At 37.1% G+C, this 16,016-nt stretch overlaps 1 protein-coding gene across 1 annotated transcript in view; it reads left to right on the top strand.

The window, feature by feature from the left end:
• Nucleotides 1-7,814: 7,814 nt before the first annotated feature.
• Nucleotides 7,815-16,016, top strand: part of LOC118964539 (flocculation protein FLO11-like) — a 51,725-nt gene continuing 43,523 nt past the window's right edge. The window contains exon 1 of the mRNA XM_036976530.1: nt 7,815-7,928. Within this exon, the coding sequence (XP_036832425.1) occupies nt 7,815-7,928 (114 nt within the window). The remainder of the gene's footprint in view (nt 7,929-16,016) is intronic.

Here is a 16,016-nt window from a genome sequence, read left to right as displayed (position 1 = left end):
AGAGCAGAGGGAAGAAGAAGAAGAGAGGAGGAGGGAGGATAGAAAGGAGAGGATGAGGGGAGGAGGACAGGACACGTGGAGGAAAGGAGAAGAGGAGAAGAGGAAGAGGAGAGGATTGGAGGATGAGAGGAGGAGGAGAAGAGAAGAAGGAGGAGGAAAGGAGGACGAGAGGATGAGAGAGAGAGAGAGAGCCAGAGGGGGAGAGGGGGAGAGAAGGTGAGGATGGGAAGAGGAGAGGACGAGATTAGGCGAGGTGGAGAAGGGAGGAGAGGAGAGGGAAGGAGATGAGAGCAGAGGCCCAAACTAGGAGTACACATGCATGCAACCATTGGACCAGAGCTGAGAGCTGTCAGAGGCTATTTATGTTTCAATATGACTTGATCCAATGTTTCAATATGACTTGATCCAACGTTTCAATATGGCTTGATCCAAAGTTTCAATATGACTTGATCCAATGTTTCAATATGTTTCAATATGACTTGATCCAATGTTTCAATATGACTTGATCCATTGTTTCAATATGACTTGATCCAATGTTTCAATATGACATGATCCAATGTTTCAAAATGACTTGATCCAATGTTTCAATCTGACTTGATCCAATGTTTCAATATGACTTGATCCAATGTTTCAATATGACTTGATCCAATGTTTCAATATGACTTGATCCATTGTTTCAATATGACTTGATCCATTGTTTCAATATGACTTGATCCAATGTTTTAATATGACTTGATCCAATGTTTCAATATGACTTGATCCATTGTTTCAATATGACTTGATCCAATGTTTCAATATGACTTAATCCAATGTTTCAATATGAGTTGATCCAAAGTTTCAATATGACTTGATCCAATGTTTCAATATGACTTGATCCAATGTTTCAATATGACTTGATCCATTGTTTCAATATGACTTGATCCAATGTTTCAATATGACTTGATCCATTGTTTCAATATGACTTGATTCAATGTTTCAATATGAGTTGATCCAATGTTTCAATATGACTTGATCCAATGTTTCAATATGATTTGTTCCATTGTTTCAATATGACTTGATCCAATATGACTTGATCCAATGTTTCAATATGATTTGATCCAATGTTTCAATATAACTTGATCCAATGTTTCAATATGACTTGATCCAATATTTCAATATTACTTGATCCAATGTTTCAATCTGACTTGATCCAATTTTTCAATATGACTTGATCCATTGTTTCAATATGACTTGATCCAATGTTTCAATATGACTTGATCCAATGTTTCAATACGACTTGATCGAATGTTTAAATATGACTTGATCCATTGTTTCAATATGACTTGATCCAATGTTTCAATATGACTTGATCCAATGTTTCAATCTGACTTGATCCACTTTTTCAATATGACGTGATCCACTGTTTCAATCTGACTCGATCCAATGTTTCAATATGACTTGATCCAATATTTCAATATTACTTGATCCAATGTTTCAATCTGACTTGATCCAATTTTTCAATATGACTTGATCCATTGTTTCAATATGACTTGATCCAATGTTTCAATATGACTTGATCCAATGTTTCAATATGACTTGATCCATTGTTTCAATATGACTTGATCCAATGTTTCAATATGACTTAATCCAATGTTTCAATATGAGTTGATCCAAAGTTTCAATATGACTTGATCCAATGTTTCGATATGACTTGATCCATTGTTTCAACATGACTTGATCCAATTTTTCAATATGACTTGATCCAATGTTTCAATATGACGTGATCCAATGTTTCAATATGATTTGTTCCATTGTTTCAATATGACTTGATCCAATGTTTCAATATGACTTGATCCAATATTTCAATATTACTTGATCCAATGTTTCAATCTGACTTGATCCAATTTTTCAATATGACTTGATCCATTGTTTCAATATGACTTGATCCAATCTTTCAATATGACTTGATCCAATGTTTCAATACGACTTGATCGAATGTTTAAATATGACTTGATCCATTGTTTCAATATGACTTGATCCAATGTTTCAATATGACTTGATCCAATGTTTCAATCTGACTTGATCCACTTTTTCAATATGACGTGATCCACTGTTTCAATCTGACTCGATCCAATGTTTCAATATGACTTGATCCAATATTTCAATATGACTTGATCCATTGTTTCAATATGACTTGATCCAATATTTCAATATTACTTGATCCAATGTTTCAATCTGACTTGATCCAATTTTTCAATATGACTTGATCCATTGTTTCAATATGACTTGATCCAATGTTTCAATATGACTTGATCCAATGTTTCAATACGACTTGATCGAATGTCTAAATATGACTTGATCCATTGTTTCAATATGACTTGATCCAATGTTTCAATATGACTTGATCCAATGTTTCAATCTGACTTGATCCACTTTTTCAACATGACGTGATCCACTGTTTCAATATTACTTGATCCAATGTTTCAATCTGACTTGATCCAATTTTTCAATATGACTTGATCCATTGTTTCAATATGACTTGATCCAATGTTTCAATATGACTTGATCCAATGTTTCAATACGACTTGATCGAATGTTTAAATATGACTTGATCCATTGTTTCAATATGACTTGATCCAATGTTTCAATATGACTTGATCCAATGTTTCAATCTGACTTGATCCACTTTTTCAACATGACGTGATCCACTGTTTCAATCTGACTCGATCCAATGTTTCAATATGACTTGATCCAATATTTCAATATTACTTGATCCAATGTTTCAATCTGACTTGATCCAATTTTTCAATATGACTTGATCCATTGTTTCAATATGACTTGATCCAATGTTTCAATATGACTTGATCCAATGTTTCAATATGACTTGATCCATTGTTTCAATATGACTTGATCCAATGTTTCAATATGACTTAATCCAATGTTTCAATATGAGTTGATCCAAAGTTTCAATATGACTTGATCCAATGTTTCAATATGACTTGATCCAATGTTTCAATATGACTTGATCCATTGTTTCAATATGACTTGATCCAATGTTTCAATATGACTTGATCCAATGTTTCGATATGACTTGATCCATTGTTTCAATATGACTTGATCCAATTTTTCAATATGACTTGATCCAATGTTTCAATATGACGTGATCCAATGTTTCAATATGATTTGTTCCATTGTTTCAATATGACTTGATCCAATGTTTCAATATGACTTGATCCAATATTTCAATATTACTTGATCCAATGTTTCAATCTGACTTGATCCAATTTTTCAATATGACTTGATCCATTGTTTCAATATGACTTGATCCAATCTTTCAATATGACTTGATCCAATGTTTCAATACGACTTGATCGAATGTTTAAATATGACTTGATCCATTGTTTCAATATGACTTGATCCAATGTTTCAATATGACTTGATCCAATGTTTCAATCTGACTTGATCCACTTTTTCAATATGACGTGATCCACTGTTTCAATCTGACTCGATCCAATGTTTCAATATGACTTGATCCAATATTTCAATATGACTTGATCCATTGTTTCAATATGACTTGATTCAATGTTTCAATATGAGTTGATCCAATGTTTCAATATGACTTGATCCAATGTTTCAATATGATTTGTTCCATTGTTTCAATATGACTTGATCCAATATGACTTGATCCAATGTTTCAATATGATTTGATCCAATGTTTCAATATAACTTGATCCAATGTTTCAATATGACTTGATCCAATATTTCAATATTACTTGATCCAATGTTTCAATCTGACTTGATCCAATTTTTCAATATGACTTGATCCATTGTTTCAATATGACTTGATCCAATGTTTCAATATGACTTGATCCAATGTTTCAATACGACTTGATCGAATGTTTAAATATGACTTGATCCATTGTTTCAATATGACTTGATCCAATGTTTCAATATGACTTGATCCAATGTTTCAATCTGACTTGATCCACTTTTTCAATATGACGTGATCCACTGTTTCAATCTGACTCGATCCAATGTTTCAATATGACTTGATCCAATATTTCAATATTACTTGATCCAATGTTTCAATCTGACTTGATCCAATTTTTCAATATGACTTGATCCATTGTTTCAATATGACTTGATCCAATGTTTCAATATGACTTGATCCAATGTTTCAATATGACTTGATCCATTGTTTCAATATGACTTGATCCAATGTTTCAATATGACTTAATCCAATGTTTCAATATGAGTTGATCCAAAGTTTCAATATGACTTGATCCAATGTTTCAATATGACTTGATCCAATGTTTCAATATGACTTGATCCATTGTTTCAATATGACTTGATCCAATGTTTCAATATGACTTGATCCAATGTTTCAATATGACTTGATCCATTGTTTCAATATGACTTGATCCAATTTTTCAATATGACTTGATCCAATGTTTCAATATGACGTGATCCAATGTTTCAATATGATTTGTTCCATTGTTTCAATATGACTTGATCCAATATGACTTGATCCAATGTTTCAATATGACTTGATCCAATGTTTCAATATGATTTGTTCCATTGTTTCAATATGACTTGATCCAATATGACTTGATCCATTGTTTCAATATGACTTGATCCAATGTTTCAATCTGACTTGATCCAATGTTTCTATATGACTTGATCCATTGTTTCAATATGACTTGATCCAATGTTTCAATATGACTTGATCCAATATTTCAATATGACTTGATCCAATGTTTCAATATGACTTGATCCAATGTTTCCATATGACTTGATCCATTGTTTCAATATGACTTGATCCATTGTTTCAATATGACTTGATCCAATGTTTTAATATGACTTGATCCATTGTTTCAATATGACTTGATCCAATGTTTCAATCTGACTTGATCCAATGTTTCAATCTGACTTGATCCAATTTTTCAATATGACTTGATCCACTGTTTCAATATGACTTGATCCAATTATTCAATATGACTTGATCCAATGTTTCAATCTGACTCGATCCAATGTTTCAATATGACTTGATCCAATGTTTCAATATGAAAACCTGAGGTGAGGCTGACCGAGATCCCCAGACGTTCCATGAACGCTCTCCAGACCCTGGACGTGAATTGGGGACCCCGATCAGAGACTGATACAGAGAAAACTGATACACAACGACCAGGATCGTGGTGTTGCCCTGTGAGGGAGGAAGATCCGTCAGGAAGTCCACCGACAGGTGGAACCACGGCCGTTGTGGAATGGGTATTGGTTGTAACTTCCCTCTGGACAGGTGCCTGGGAGCCTTGCATTGGGCGCACACCGAGCAGGAGGAAACATAAACCCTCACTTCCTTGGGCAAGGTGGACCACCAGTACTTCCCACTAAGTCAAGGCACCATCCAACCGATGCCCGGATGACCAGAGGAGGGTGACCTGTGGGCCCAATAGATCAAACGGTCGCGGACAGCAGACAGAAAGTACAGGCGCCCAGCTGGACACTGGGGTGGAGTGGGCTCTATGCATAACGTCCACTCGATCAAATCAAATTTATTTATATAGCCCTTCGTACATCAGCTGATATCTCAAAGTGCTGTACAGAAACCCAGCCTAAAACCCCAAACAGCAAGCAATGCAGGTGTAGAAGCACGTTGGCTAGGAAAAACTCCCTAGAAAGGACAAAACCTAGGAAGAAACCTAGAGAGGAACCAGGCTATGTGGGGTGGCAAGTCCTCTTCTGGCTGTGCCGGGTGGAGATTATAACAAAACATGGTCAAGATGTTCAAATGTTCATAAATGACCAGCATGGTCGAATAATAATAAGGCAGAATAGTTGAAACTGGAGCAGCAGCACAGTCAGGTGGACTGGGGACAGCAAGGAGTCATCATGTCAGGTATTCCTGGGGCATGGTCCTAAGGCTCAGGTCCTCCGAGAGAGAGAAAGAAAGAGAGAATTAGAGAGAGCATATGTGGGATGGCCAGTCCTCTTCTGGCTGTGCCGGGTGGAGATTATAACAGAACATGGCCAAGATGTTCAAATGTTCATAAATGACCAGCATGGTCGAATAATAATAAGGCAGAACAGTTGAAACTGGAGCAGCAGCACAGCCAGGTGGACTGGGGACAGCAAGGAGTCATCATGTCAGGTAGTCCTGGGGCATGGACCTAGGGCTCAGGTCCTCCAAGAGAGAGAAAGAGAGAAGGAGAGAATTAGAGAACGCACACTTAGATTCACACAGGACACCGAATAGGACAGGAGAATAGATAGATTCTAACAATAGATATAACAAACTGACCCTAGCCCCCCGACACATAAACTACTGCAGCATAAATCGATACCCACGTCCAGCTCCCACACCACCGGTGCCACCAGGCAAGAGGCCGAAAGTATGGGAATGTGATCCATGGACCGCTCCTCTGTGTCATACATCCGGGACAGTGCGTTTGCCTTAGAGTTCTGGGAACCTGGTCTGTAGGACAGAGGGAAAACAAAACGGGTAAAGAACATGGTCCACCATGCCTGGCGGTGGTTCAGTCTCCTCGCCGTCCGGATGTACTCCAGATTGCGGTGGTCAGTCCAGATGAAAAAGGGGTGTTTAGCCCCCTCAAGCAAATGTCTCCACGCCTTCAGAGCCTTGAAAACAGCTAACATCTCCTGGTCCCCCACATCATAGTTTGCTCCGCTGGGTTGAGCTTCTTCGAAAAGAAAGCAAAGGGGCCGAGCGCTGAGAGAGCACAGCTCCTATCCCAGCCTTCGACGTGTCCACCTCCACTATGAACGCCAAAGAAGGATCCGGATGAGTCAGCATGGGAGCCGAGGTAGACAGAGCCTTCAGGTGACCAAAAGCCCTGTCTGCCTCAGCTGACCACTGCAGCCGTACCGCTGCTACCTGACCAAAACCCTGGGTAAACCTCCCGTAGCAGTTGGCAAACCCTACGAACCGCTGCACTTCCTTTACCGTGGCCAATTACGCACAGCTGAAATGCTGTCACTCTCCGTCTCCACCCTAGGAAGGAGACGGAAGCACCCTGCGCACCAGGGTTGACCAAGCACAGTTGACCAAGCACCCTGCGCACCAGGGACACACGCTCGGCGCGTGTAGCGGAGTATATCAGAATGTCGTCGATATACACCACTACACCATGCCCATGCTGGTCCCTGAAAATCTCGTCAACAAAGGCCTGGAAGACTGATGGAGCATTCATCAACCCGTACAGCATGACGAGGTAGTCATAGTGCCCTGAGGTGGTACTAAATGCTGTCTTTGACTCGTCCCCCTCCCGGACACGCACCAGGTTGTAAGCGCTCCTGAGATCCAATTTTGTTAAGAAGCACGCCCCGTGCATTGACTCGATCGCACTGGCGATCACTGAGCACTCTCGTGACCACCCCTTGAGAACCCTCTGTTGCCACGAAATAGTGGGGTCATGGCAGGCCAACCAGGGTAGGCCCAGCACCACTGGAAACGCAGGAGAATCAATAAATAATATTGACTGATTCTCTCCTTGTGACTCTCCTGCATAACCATGTCTAGTGGAGCGGTGGCCTCCCTAATCAGCCCTGACCCCAATGGTCGACTATCTACGGCGTGCACAGGGTAGGGCATATCCACAGGAACAAGGGGGATCCATAAACTATGGGCAAATGAATGGTCAATAAAATTCCCAGCTGCGCCTAAATCTACGAGCGCCTTATGCTAGGAATGCGGGGAAAACTCAGGAAATGTAATAAACACATACATGTGAGCAACAGGGGGCTCTGCGTTGCGGACACAGATGGTGTAGGGAATGGCCCCTCCTCCGGTCGCCCTAAGTGCAGCACCGCCCAGCTCCATGGGCTTCGGAACGGAGGTGCTGGGGGATGGAACTGACAGGTCCCGATCCGGACGTCCGCGGGTGGCCAGCAGGGTGTCCAGCCAGATGGACAGGTCCACCAGCTGGTCCAAAGTGAGGGTGGTGTATCTCAATCAATCAATCAAATTTATTTTATATAGCCCTTCGTACATCAGCTGATATCTCAAAGTGCTGTACTCCCGACGGACAACCTCGTGCAGACTGCACCGGTAGTGTTTGATCAGGGTCCTGTTGTTCCATCCTGACGACCAGGGTCCGGAAGTCCAAAGCAAATTCCTGCCCACTCCTCGTGCCCTGCCTCAGGTGGAACAGACGTTCACCTGCTGCTCCACCTGCGTTCACCCGGTGATGTCGACCGCTGAACGCCGCCCGAACAAGGAGAGGGACCGACTTCGGCGGAAGTCGTGACATCTCTCCTCTTTAGTATATAGTCTATCCATCTCTTCTGTTTAGTATATAGTCTGTATCTCTCGTGTTTAGTATATGGTCTATTAATCTAGACTGTTTAGTATATAGACTATTCCTCTCTACTGTTTAGTATATAGTCTATTCATTTCTTCTGTTTAGTATATAGACTATTCCTCTCTCCTGTTTAGTATACAGTCTATTCATCTCTACCGTTTAGTACAGTTGAAGTCTGAAGTTTACATACAGCTTGGACAAATACATTTAAACTCAGTTTTTCACAATTCTTGACATTTAATCCTAGTAAAAATTATTCTTTATTTTAAGAATGAGAAATGTCACAATTATAGTGGAGAGAATGATTTATTTAGACTTTTATTTCTTTCATCACATTTCTAGTCGGTCAGAAGTTTACATACACTCAATTAGTATTTTGAAGCATTGCCTTTAAATTGTTTAAATTGAGTCAAACGTTTCGGGTAGCCTTCCACTAGCTTCCCACAATAAGTTGGGTGAATTTTTGGCCCATTCCTCCTGACAGAATTCAGGTTTGTAGGCCTCCTTGCTCGAGCACTCATTTTCAGTTCTGCCCAAAAACGTTCTATCGGATTGAGGTCAGGCCTTTGTGATGGCCACTCCAATACCTTGACTTTGTTGTCCTTTGTTGTCCTTAAGCCATTTTACCACAATTTTGGTCATTGTCCATTTGGAAGACCCATTTGCAACCAAGCTTTAACTTCCTGACATGTCTTGAGATGTTGCTTCAATATATCCACATCATTTTCCTCCCTCATGATATCATCTTTTTTATGAAGCGCACCAGTCCCTCCTGCAGCGATGCACCCCCACAACATGATGCTGCAACCCCCGTGTTTCATGGTTGGGATGGTGCTTTTTGGCTTGCAAGCCTCCCCCTTTTTCCTCTAAACACAATGATGGTCATTACGGCCAATCAGTTCTATTTTTGTTTTATCAGACCAGAGGACATTTCTCCAATGAGTACGACCTTTGTCCCCATCTGCAGTTGCAAACCGTAGTCTGGCTTCTTTTATGGCGGCTTTGGAGCAGTAGCTTCTTCCTTGCTGAGCGGCCTTTCAGGTTATGTCGATATAGGACTCGTTTTCCTGTGGATATTGATACAAACAAAGCTAGCTAGATAGCCAATCAGCACCAATCTGGGTCAAACAAAGCTAGCTAGATATCCAATCAGCACCAATCGGTGTCAAACAGATAGCTAGATAGCCAATCAGCACCAATCGGGGTCAAACAAAGCTAGCTAGATAGCCAATCAGCAGGACTTTATGTGGAAACCACGTATCTGTCGCTAACCTTGTGTGACAGCAAGCCTTTTCCTTTTGGACAAAAATTACATAGAGAGAAAATTACATAGAGAGAAAATACTGTTTTTTTTGCAAATGTTGTACTTACAATATGGCTACAATATGGTTACTAATACTGGAAAAGCTAAATCAAAGTCCAAGTACACAGAAATAATGTATTATTGCAGAAAAATGTAATGTAAATGTAAATGTGTCCTTCACGATTTTCCCAAATGTGCCTGGGTGACTTCACACTAAATGTCATGTAGCTTGCTCATACGTCAAGTTATCAGTCTGAAACTTGAGACGTTTCTGTTGCTTTTCAAAGATGGTGGTAGAAAGAAAATACAGAAAAACGTTTTTTTTTCTTTGTATTTTCTTCTACCAGATCTATTGTGTTATATTCTCCTACATTCAATTCACATTTCCACAAACTTCAAAGTGTTTCCTTTGAAATGGTACCATGAATATACATATCCTTGCTTCAGATCCTGAGCTACAGGCAGTTAGATTTGAGTATGTCATTTTAGGTGAAAATCTAAAAGAAAGGGGGCTATCCCTAAGATTTAAAAGGAAACTTAGTGTATGTAAACTTCTGACCCACTGGAATTGTGATACAGTGAATTATAAGTGAAATAATCTGTCAAATAAACTATTTTCTTGTGTCATGCACCAAGAAGATTGTGCATGACAAAACTATAGTTTGTTAACAAGAAATGTGTGGAGTGGTTGAAAAATGAGTTTTAGTGACTCCAACCTAAGTGTATGTAAACTTCCGACATCAACTGTATATAGTCTATTCCTCTGATCTTTCTTTCCATACACAGCCTCTGACCTCTCCTGTTCACATGTTTCCATTTACAGCCTCTGACCTCTCCTGTTCAGGTCTTCCTGTATACAGCCTCTAACCTCTCCTGTTCAAATCAACCCCACTGAGTCTATTAACCAGGCAATGTGAATGGGTACACATGGAGAACAGGCAGAGTGGACCTCCTCATAGCAGATGTAGATTAGAACAGACATCAATAAATAATTACGGGTCCTGAGACGTTTAAGTAGGAATCTATACGATGTGAAACAGCCTTTAATCGAGTAACTCCTGACACGGGATCCATAAAAAGCTGCTAACATCGACAGAAGATGAAGTTCCTTTTGTTCCTGTATTGCCTTTTTTACCTGCTGTGTTTCATGGAGCATCAGGATACACTTACCTTCATCATTGGACCTTGTATTTATCAAGCAAGTCTCTGAAACCTCTCTGTACCCAGTTCTGAAACCACTTCTGAAACCTCTCTGAAACCTCTCTGAAACCAATTCTGAAACCAGTTCTGAAACCTTGCTGAAACCAGTTCTGAAACCTCTCTGAAACCAGTTATGAAACCTCTCTGCAGTCAGACTGGTAAAGCTACATTTAAAATAAGAAACCTACTTATTTCAGGTAAACAGAAAGATATACAGGGAAGCACGTCTGGCCCTTAATTAAATGTAGACGGAGAGCTAACAATAATATGCATGTCAATCTCTCATGGCTCAAAGTGGAGCTACTTGTTTTTCAATAAGTTTTGAAAAGCTGAATGCACAGAGCTGTCTGTTTAAAATACTAGCACATAGCTCAGACACCCACTAGAGGTCTCTTCCCAGTCACAAAGACCAGAACATACTATGGGAGGCGCACAGTACTACATAGTGCCATGACTACATGGAAATCAATTCCATATCAGGTAACTGTTGCAAGCAGTAGAATCAGATTTAAAAAACGAACACAAAAACTCTGCACACAGGTACATTGCAATGTAGTAATATTGTTGCATGTGGTATTATACATGTTGTATTGTAGATATGTAGTGGTGTAATAATGTGTTGTATTGTAGATATGTAGTGGTGTAATAATGTGTTGTATTGTAGATATGTAGTGGTGTAATAATGTGTTGTACTGTAGATATGTAGTGGTGTAATAATGTGTTGTATTGTAGATATGTAGTGGTATAATAATGTGTTGTATTGTAGATATGTAGTGGTGTTATAATGTGTTGTATTGTAGATATGTAGTGGTGTAATAATGTGTTGTATTGTAGATATGTAGTGGTAGAGTAGTGGTGTAATAATGTGTTGTATTGTAGATATGTAGTGGTGTTATAATGTGTTGTATTGTAGATATGTAGTGGTGTAATAATGTGTTGTATTGTAGATATGTAGTGGTAGAGTAGTGGTGTAATAATGTGTTGTATTGTAGATATGTAGTGGTGTAATAATGTGTTGTATTGTAGATATGTAGTGGTGTTATAATGTGTTGTATTGTAGATATGTAGTGGTAGAGTAGTGGTGTTATAATGTGTTGTATTGTAGATATGTAGTGGTGTAATAATGTGTTGTATTGTAGATATGTAGTGGTGTAATAATGTGTTGTATTGTAGATATGTAGTGGTGTTATAATGTGTTGTATTGTAGATATGTAGTGGTAGAGTAGTGGTGTTATAATGTGTTGTATTGTAGATATGTAGTGGTAGAGTAGTGGTGTTATAATGTGTTGTATTGTAGATATGTAGTGGTGTAATAATGTGTTGTATTATAGATATGTAGTGGTGTAATAATGTGTTGTATTGTAGATATGTAGTGGTGTTATAATGTGTTGTATTGTAGATATGTAGTGGTGTAATAATGTGTTGTATTGTAGATATGTAGTGGTGTTATAATGTGTTGTATTGTAGATATGTAGTGGTGTAATAATGTGTTGTATTGTAGATATGTAGTGGTGTTATAATGTGTTGTATTGTAGATATGTAGTGGTGTAATAATGTGTTGTATTGTAGATATGTAGTGGTGTTATAATGTGTTGTATTGTAGATATGTAGTGGTAGAGTAGTGGTGTTATAATGTGTTGTATTGTAGATATGTAGTGGTGTTATAATGTGTTGTATTGTAGATATGTAGTGGTGTAATAATGTGTTGTATTGTAGATATGTAGTGGTGTAATAATGTGTTGTATTGCACATATGTAGTGGTGTAATAATGTGTTGTATTGTAGATATGTAGTGGTGTAATAATGTGTTGTATTGTAGATATGTAGTGGTGTAATAATGTGTTGTATTGCACATATGTAGTGGTGTAATAATGTGTTGTATTGTAGATATGTAGTGGTGTAATAATGTGTTGTATTGTAGATATGTAGTGGTGTAATAATGTGTTGTATTTTAGATATGTAGTGGTGTAATAATGTGTTGTACTGTAGATATGTAGTGGTGTAATAATGTGTTGTATTGTAGATATGTAGTGGTGTAATAATGTGTTGTATTGTAGATATGTAGTGGTGTTATAATGTGTTGTATTGTAGATATGTAGTGGTAGAGTAGTGGTGTAATAATGTGTTGTATTGTAGATATGTAGTGGTGTAATAATGTGTTGTATTGTAGATATGAAGTGGTGTAATATTGTGTTGTATTGTAGATATGTAGTGGTAGAGTAGTGGGGTAATAATGTGTTGTATTGTAGATATGTAGTGGTGTAATAATGTGTTGTATTGTAGATATGTAGTGGTGTAATAATGTGTTGTATTGTAGATATGTAGTGGTGTTATAATGTGTTGTATTGTAGATATGTAGTGGTGTAATAATGTGTTGTATTGTAGATATGTAGTGGTAGAGTAGTGGTGTAATAATGTGTTGTATTATAGATATGTAGTGGTAGAGTAGTGGTGTTATAATGTGTTGTATTGTAGATATGTAGTGGTGTTATAATGTGTTGTATTGTAGATATGTAGTGGTGTTATAATGTGTTGTATTGTAGATATGTAGTGGTAGAGTAGTGGTGTAATAATGTGTTGTATTGTAGATATGTAGTGGTGTAATAATGTGTTGTATTGTAGATATGTAGTGGTGTAATAATGTGTTGTATTGTAGATATGTAGTGGTGTTATAATGTGTTGTATTGTAGATATGTAGTGGTAGAGTAGTGGTGTAATAATGTGTTGTATTGTAGATATGTAGTGGTGTTATAATGTGTTGTATTGTAGATATGTAGTGGTGTAATAATGTGTTGTATTGTAGATATGTAGTGGTGTTATAATGTGTTGTATTGTAGATATGTAGTGGTAGAGTAGTGGTGTTATAATGTGTTGTATTGTAGATATGTAGTGGTGTTATAATGTGTTGTATTGTAGATATGTAGTGGTGTAATAATGTGTTGTATTGTAGATATGTAGTGGTGTAATAATGTGTTGTATTGTAGATATGTAGTGGTAGAGTAGTGGTGTTATAATGTGTTGTATTGTAGATATGTAGTGGTGTTATAATGTGTTGTATTGTAGATATGTAGTGGTGTAATAATGTGTTGTATTGTAGATATGTAGTGGTGTAATAATGTGTTGTATTGCACATATGTAGTGGTGTAATAATGTGTTGTATTGTAGATATGTAGTGGTGTAATAATGTGTTGTATTGTAGATATGTAGTGGTGTAATAATGTGTTGTATTGCACATATGTAGTGGTGTAATAATGTGTTGTATTTTAGATATGTAGTGGTGTAATAATGTGTTGTACTGTAGATATGTAGTGGTGTAATAATGTGTTGTATTGTAGATATGTAGTGGTGTAATAATGTGTTGTATTGTAGATATGTAGTGGTGTTATAATGTGTTGTATTGTAGATATGTAGTGGTAGAGTAGTGGTGTAATAATGTGTTGTATTGTAGATATGTAGTGGTGTAATAATGTGTTGTATTGTAGATATGTAGTGGTGTTATAATGTGTTGTATTGTAGATATGTAGTGGTGTAATAATGTGTTGTATTGTAGATATGTAGTGGTAGAGTAGTGGTGTAATAATGTGTTGTATTGTAGATATGTAGTGGTGTTATAATGTGTTGTATTGTAGATATGTAGTGGTGTAATAATGTGTTGTATTGTAGATATGTAGTGGTAGAGTAGTGGTGTAATAATGTGTTGTATTGTAGATATGTAGTGGTGTAATAATGTGTTGTATTGTAGATATGTAGTGGTGTTATAATGTGTTGTATTGTAGATATGTAGTGGTAGAGTAGTGGTGTTATAATGTGTTGTATTGTAGATATGTAGTGGTGTAATAATGTGTTGTATTGTAGATATGTAGTGGTGTAATAATGTGTTGTATTGTAGATATGTAGTGGTGTTATAATGTGTTGTATTGTAGATATGTAGTGGTAGAGTAGTGGTGTTATAATGTGTTGTATTGTAGATATGTAGTGGTAGAGTAGTGGTGTTATAATGTGTTGTATTGTAGATATGTAGTGGTGTAATAATGTGTTGTATTATAGATATGTAGTGGTGTAATAATGTGTTGTATTGTAGATATGTAGTGGTGTTATAATGTGTTGTATTGTAGATATGTAGTGGTGTAATAATGTGTTGTATTGTAGATATGTAGTGGTGTTATAATGTGTTGTATTGTAGATATGTAGTGGTGTAATAATGTGTTGTATTGTAGATATGTAGTGGTGTTATAATGTGTTGTATTGTAGATATGTAGTGGTAGAGTAGTGGTGTTATAATGTGTTGTATTGTAGATATGTAGTGGTGTTATAATGTGTTGTATTGTAGATATGTAGTGGTGTAATAATGTGTTGTATTGTAGATATGTAGTGGTGTAATAATGTGTTGTATTGCACATATGTAGTGGTGTAATAATGTGTTGTATTGTAGATATGTAGTGGTGTAATAATGTGTTGTATTGTAGATATGTAGTGGTGTAATAATGTGTTGTATTGCACATATGTAGTGGTGTAATAATGTGTTGTATTGTAGATATGTAGTGGTGTAATAATGTGTTGTATTGTAGATATGTAGTGGTGTAATAATGTGTTGTATTTTAGATATGTAGTGGTGTAATAATGTGTTGTACTGTAGATATGTAGTGGTGTAATAATGTGTTGTATTGTAGATATGTAGTGGTGTAATAATGTGTTGTATTGTAGATATGTAGTGGTGTTATAATGTGTTGTATTGTAGATATGTAGTGGTAGAGTAGTGGTGTAATAATGTGTTGTATTGTAGATATGTAGTGGTGTAATAATGTGTTGTATTGTAGATATGAAGTGGTGTAATAATGTGTTGTATTGTAGATATGTAGTGGTAGAGTAGTGGGGTAATAATGTGTTGTATTGTAGATATGTAGTGGTGTAATAATGTGTTGTATTGTAGATATGTAGTGGTGTAATAATGTGTTGTATTGTAGATATGTAGTGGTGTTATAATGTGTTGTATTGTAGATATGTAGTGGTGTAATAATGTGTTGTATTGTAGATATGTAGTGGTAGAGTAGTGGTGTAATAATGTGTTGTATTATAGATATGTAGTGGTATAGTAGTGGTGTTATAATGTGTTGTATTGTAGATATGTAGTGGTGTTATAATGTGTTGTATTGTAGATATGTAGTGGTGTTATAATGTGTTGTATTGTAGATATGTAGTGGTAGAGTAGTGGTGTAA

Source organism: Oncorhynchus mykiss, chromosome 5 (assembly GCF_013265735.2).
Source record: "Oncorhynchus mykiss isolate Arlee chromosome 5, USDA_OmykA_1.1, whole genome shotgun sequence".
Lineage (NCBI taxonomy): Eukaryota > Metazoa > Chordata > Actinopteri > Salmoniformes > Salmonidae > Oncorhynchus > Oncorhynchus mykiss.
Note: the sequence above shows the minus strand (reverse complement) of the source record. Positions and strands in the feature narration are given on the sequence as shown.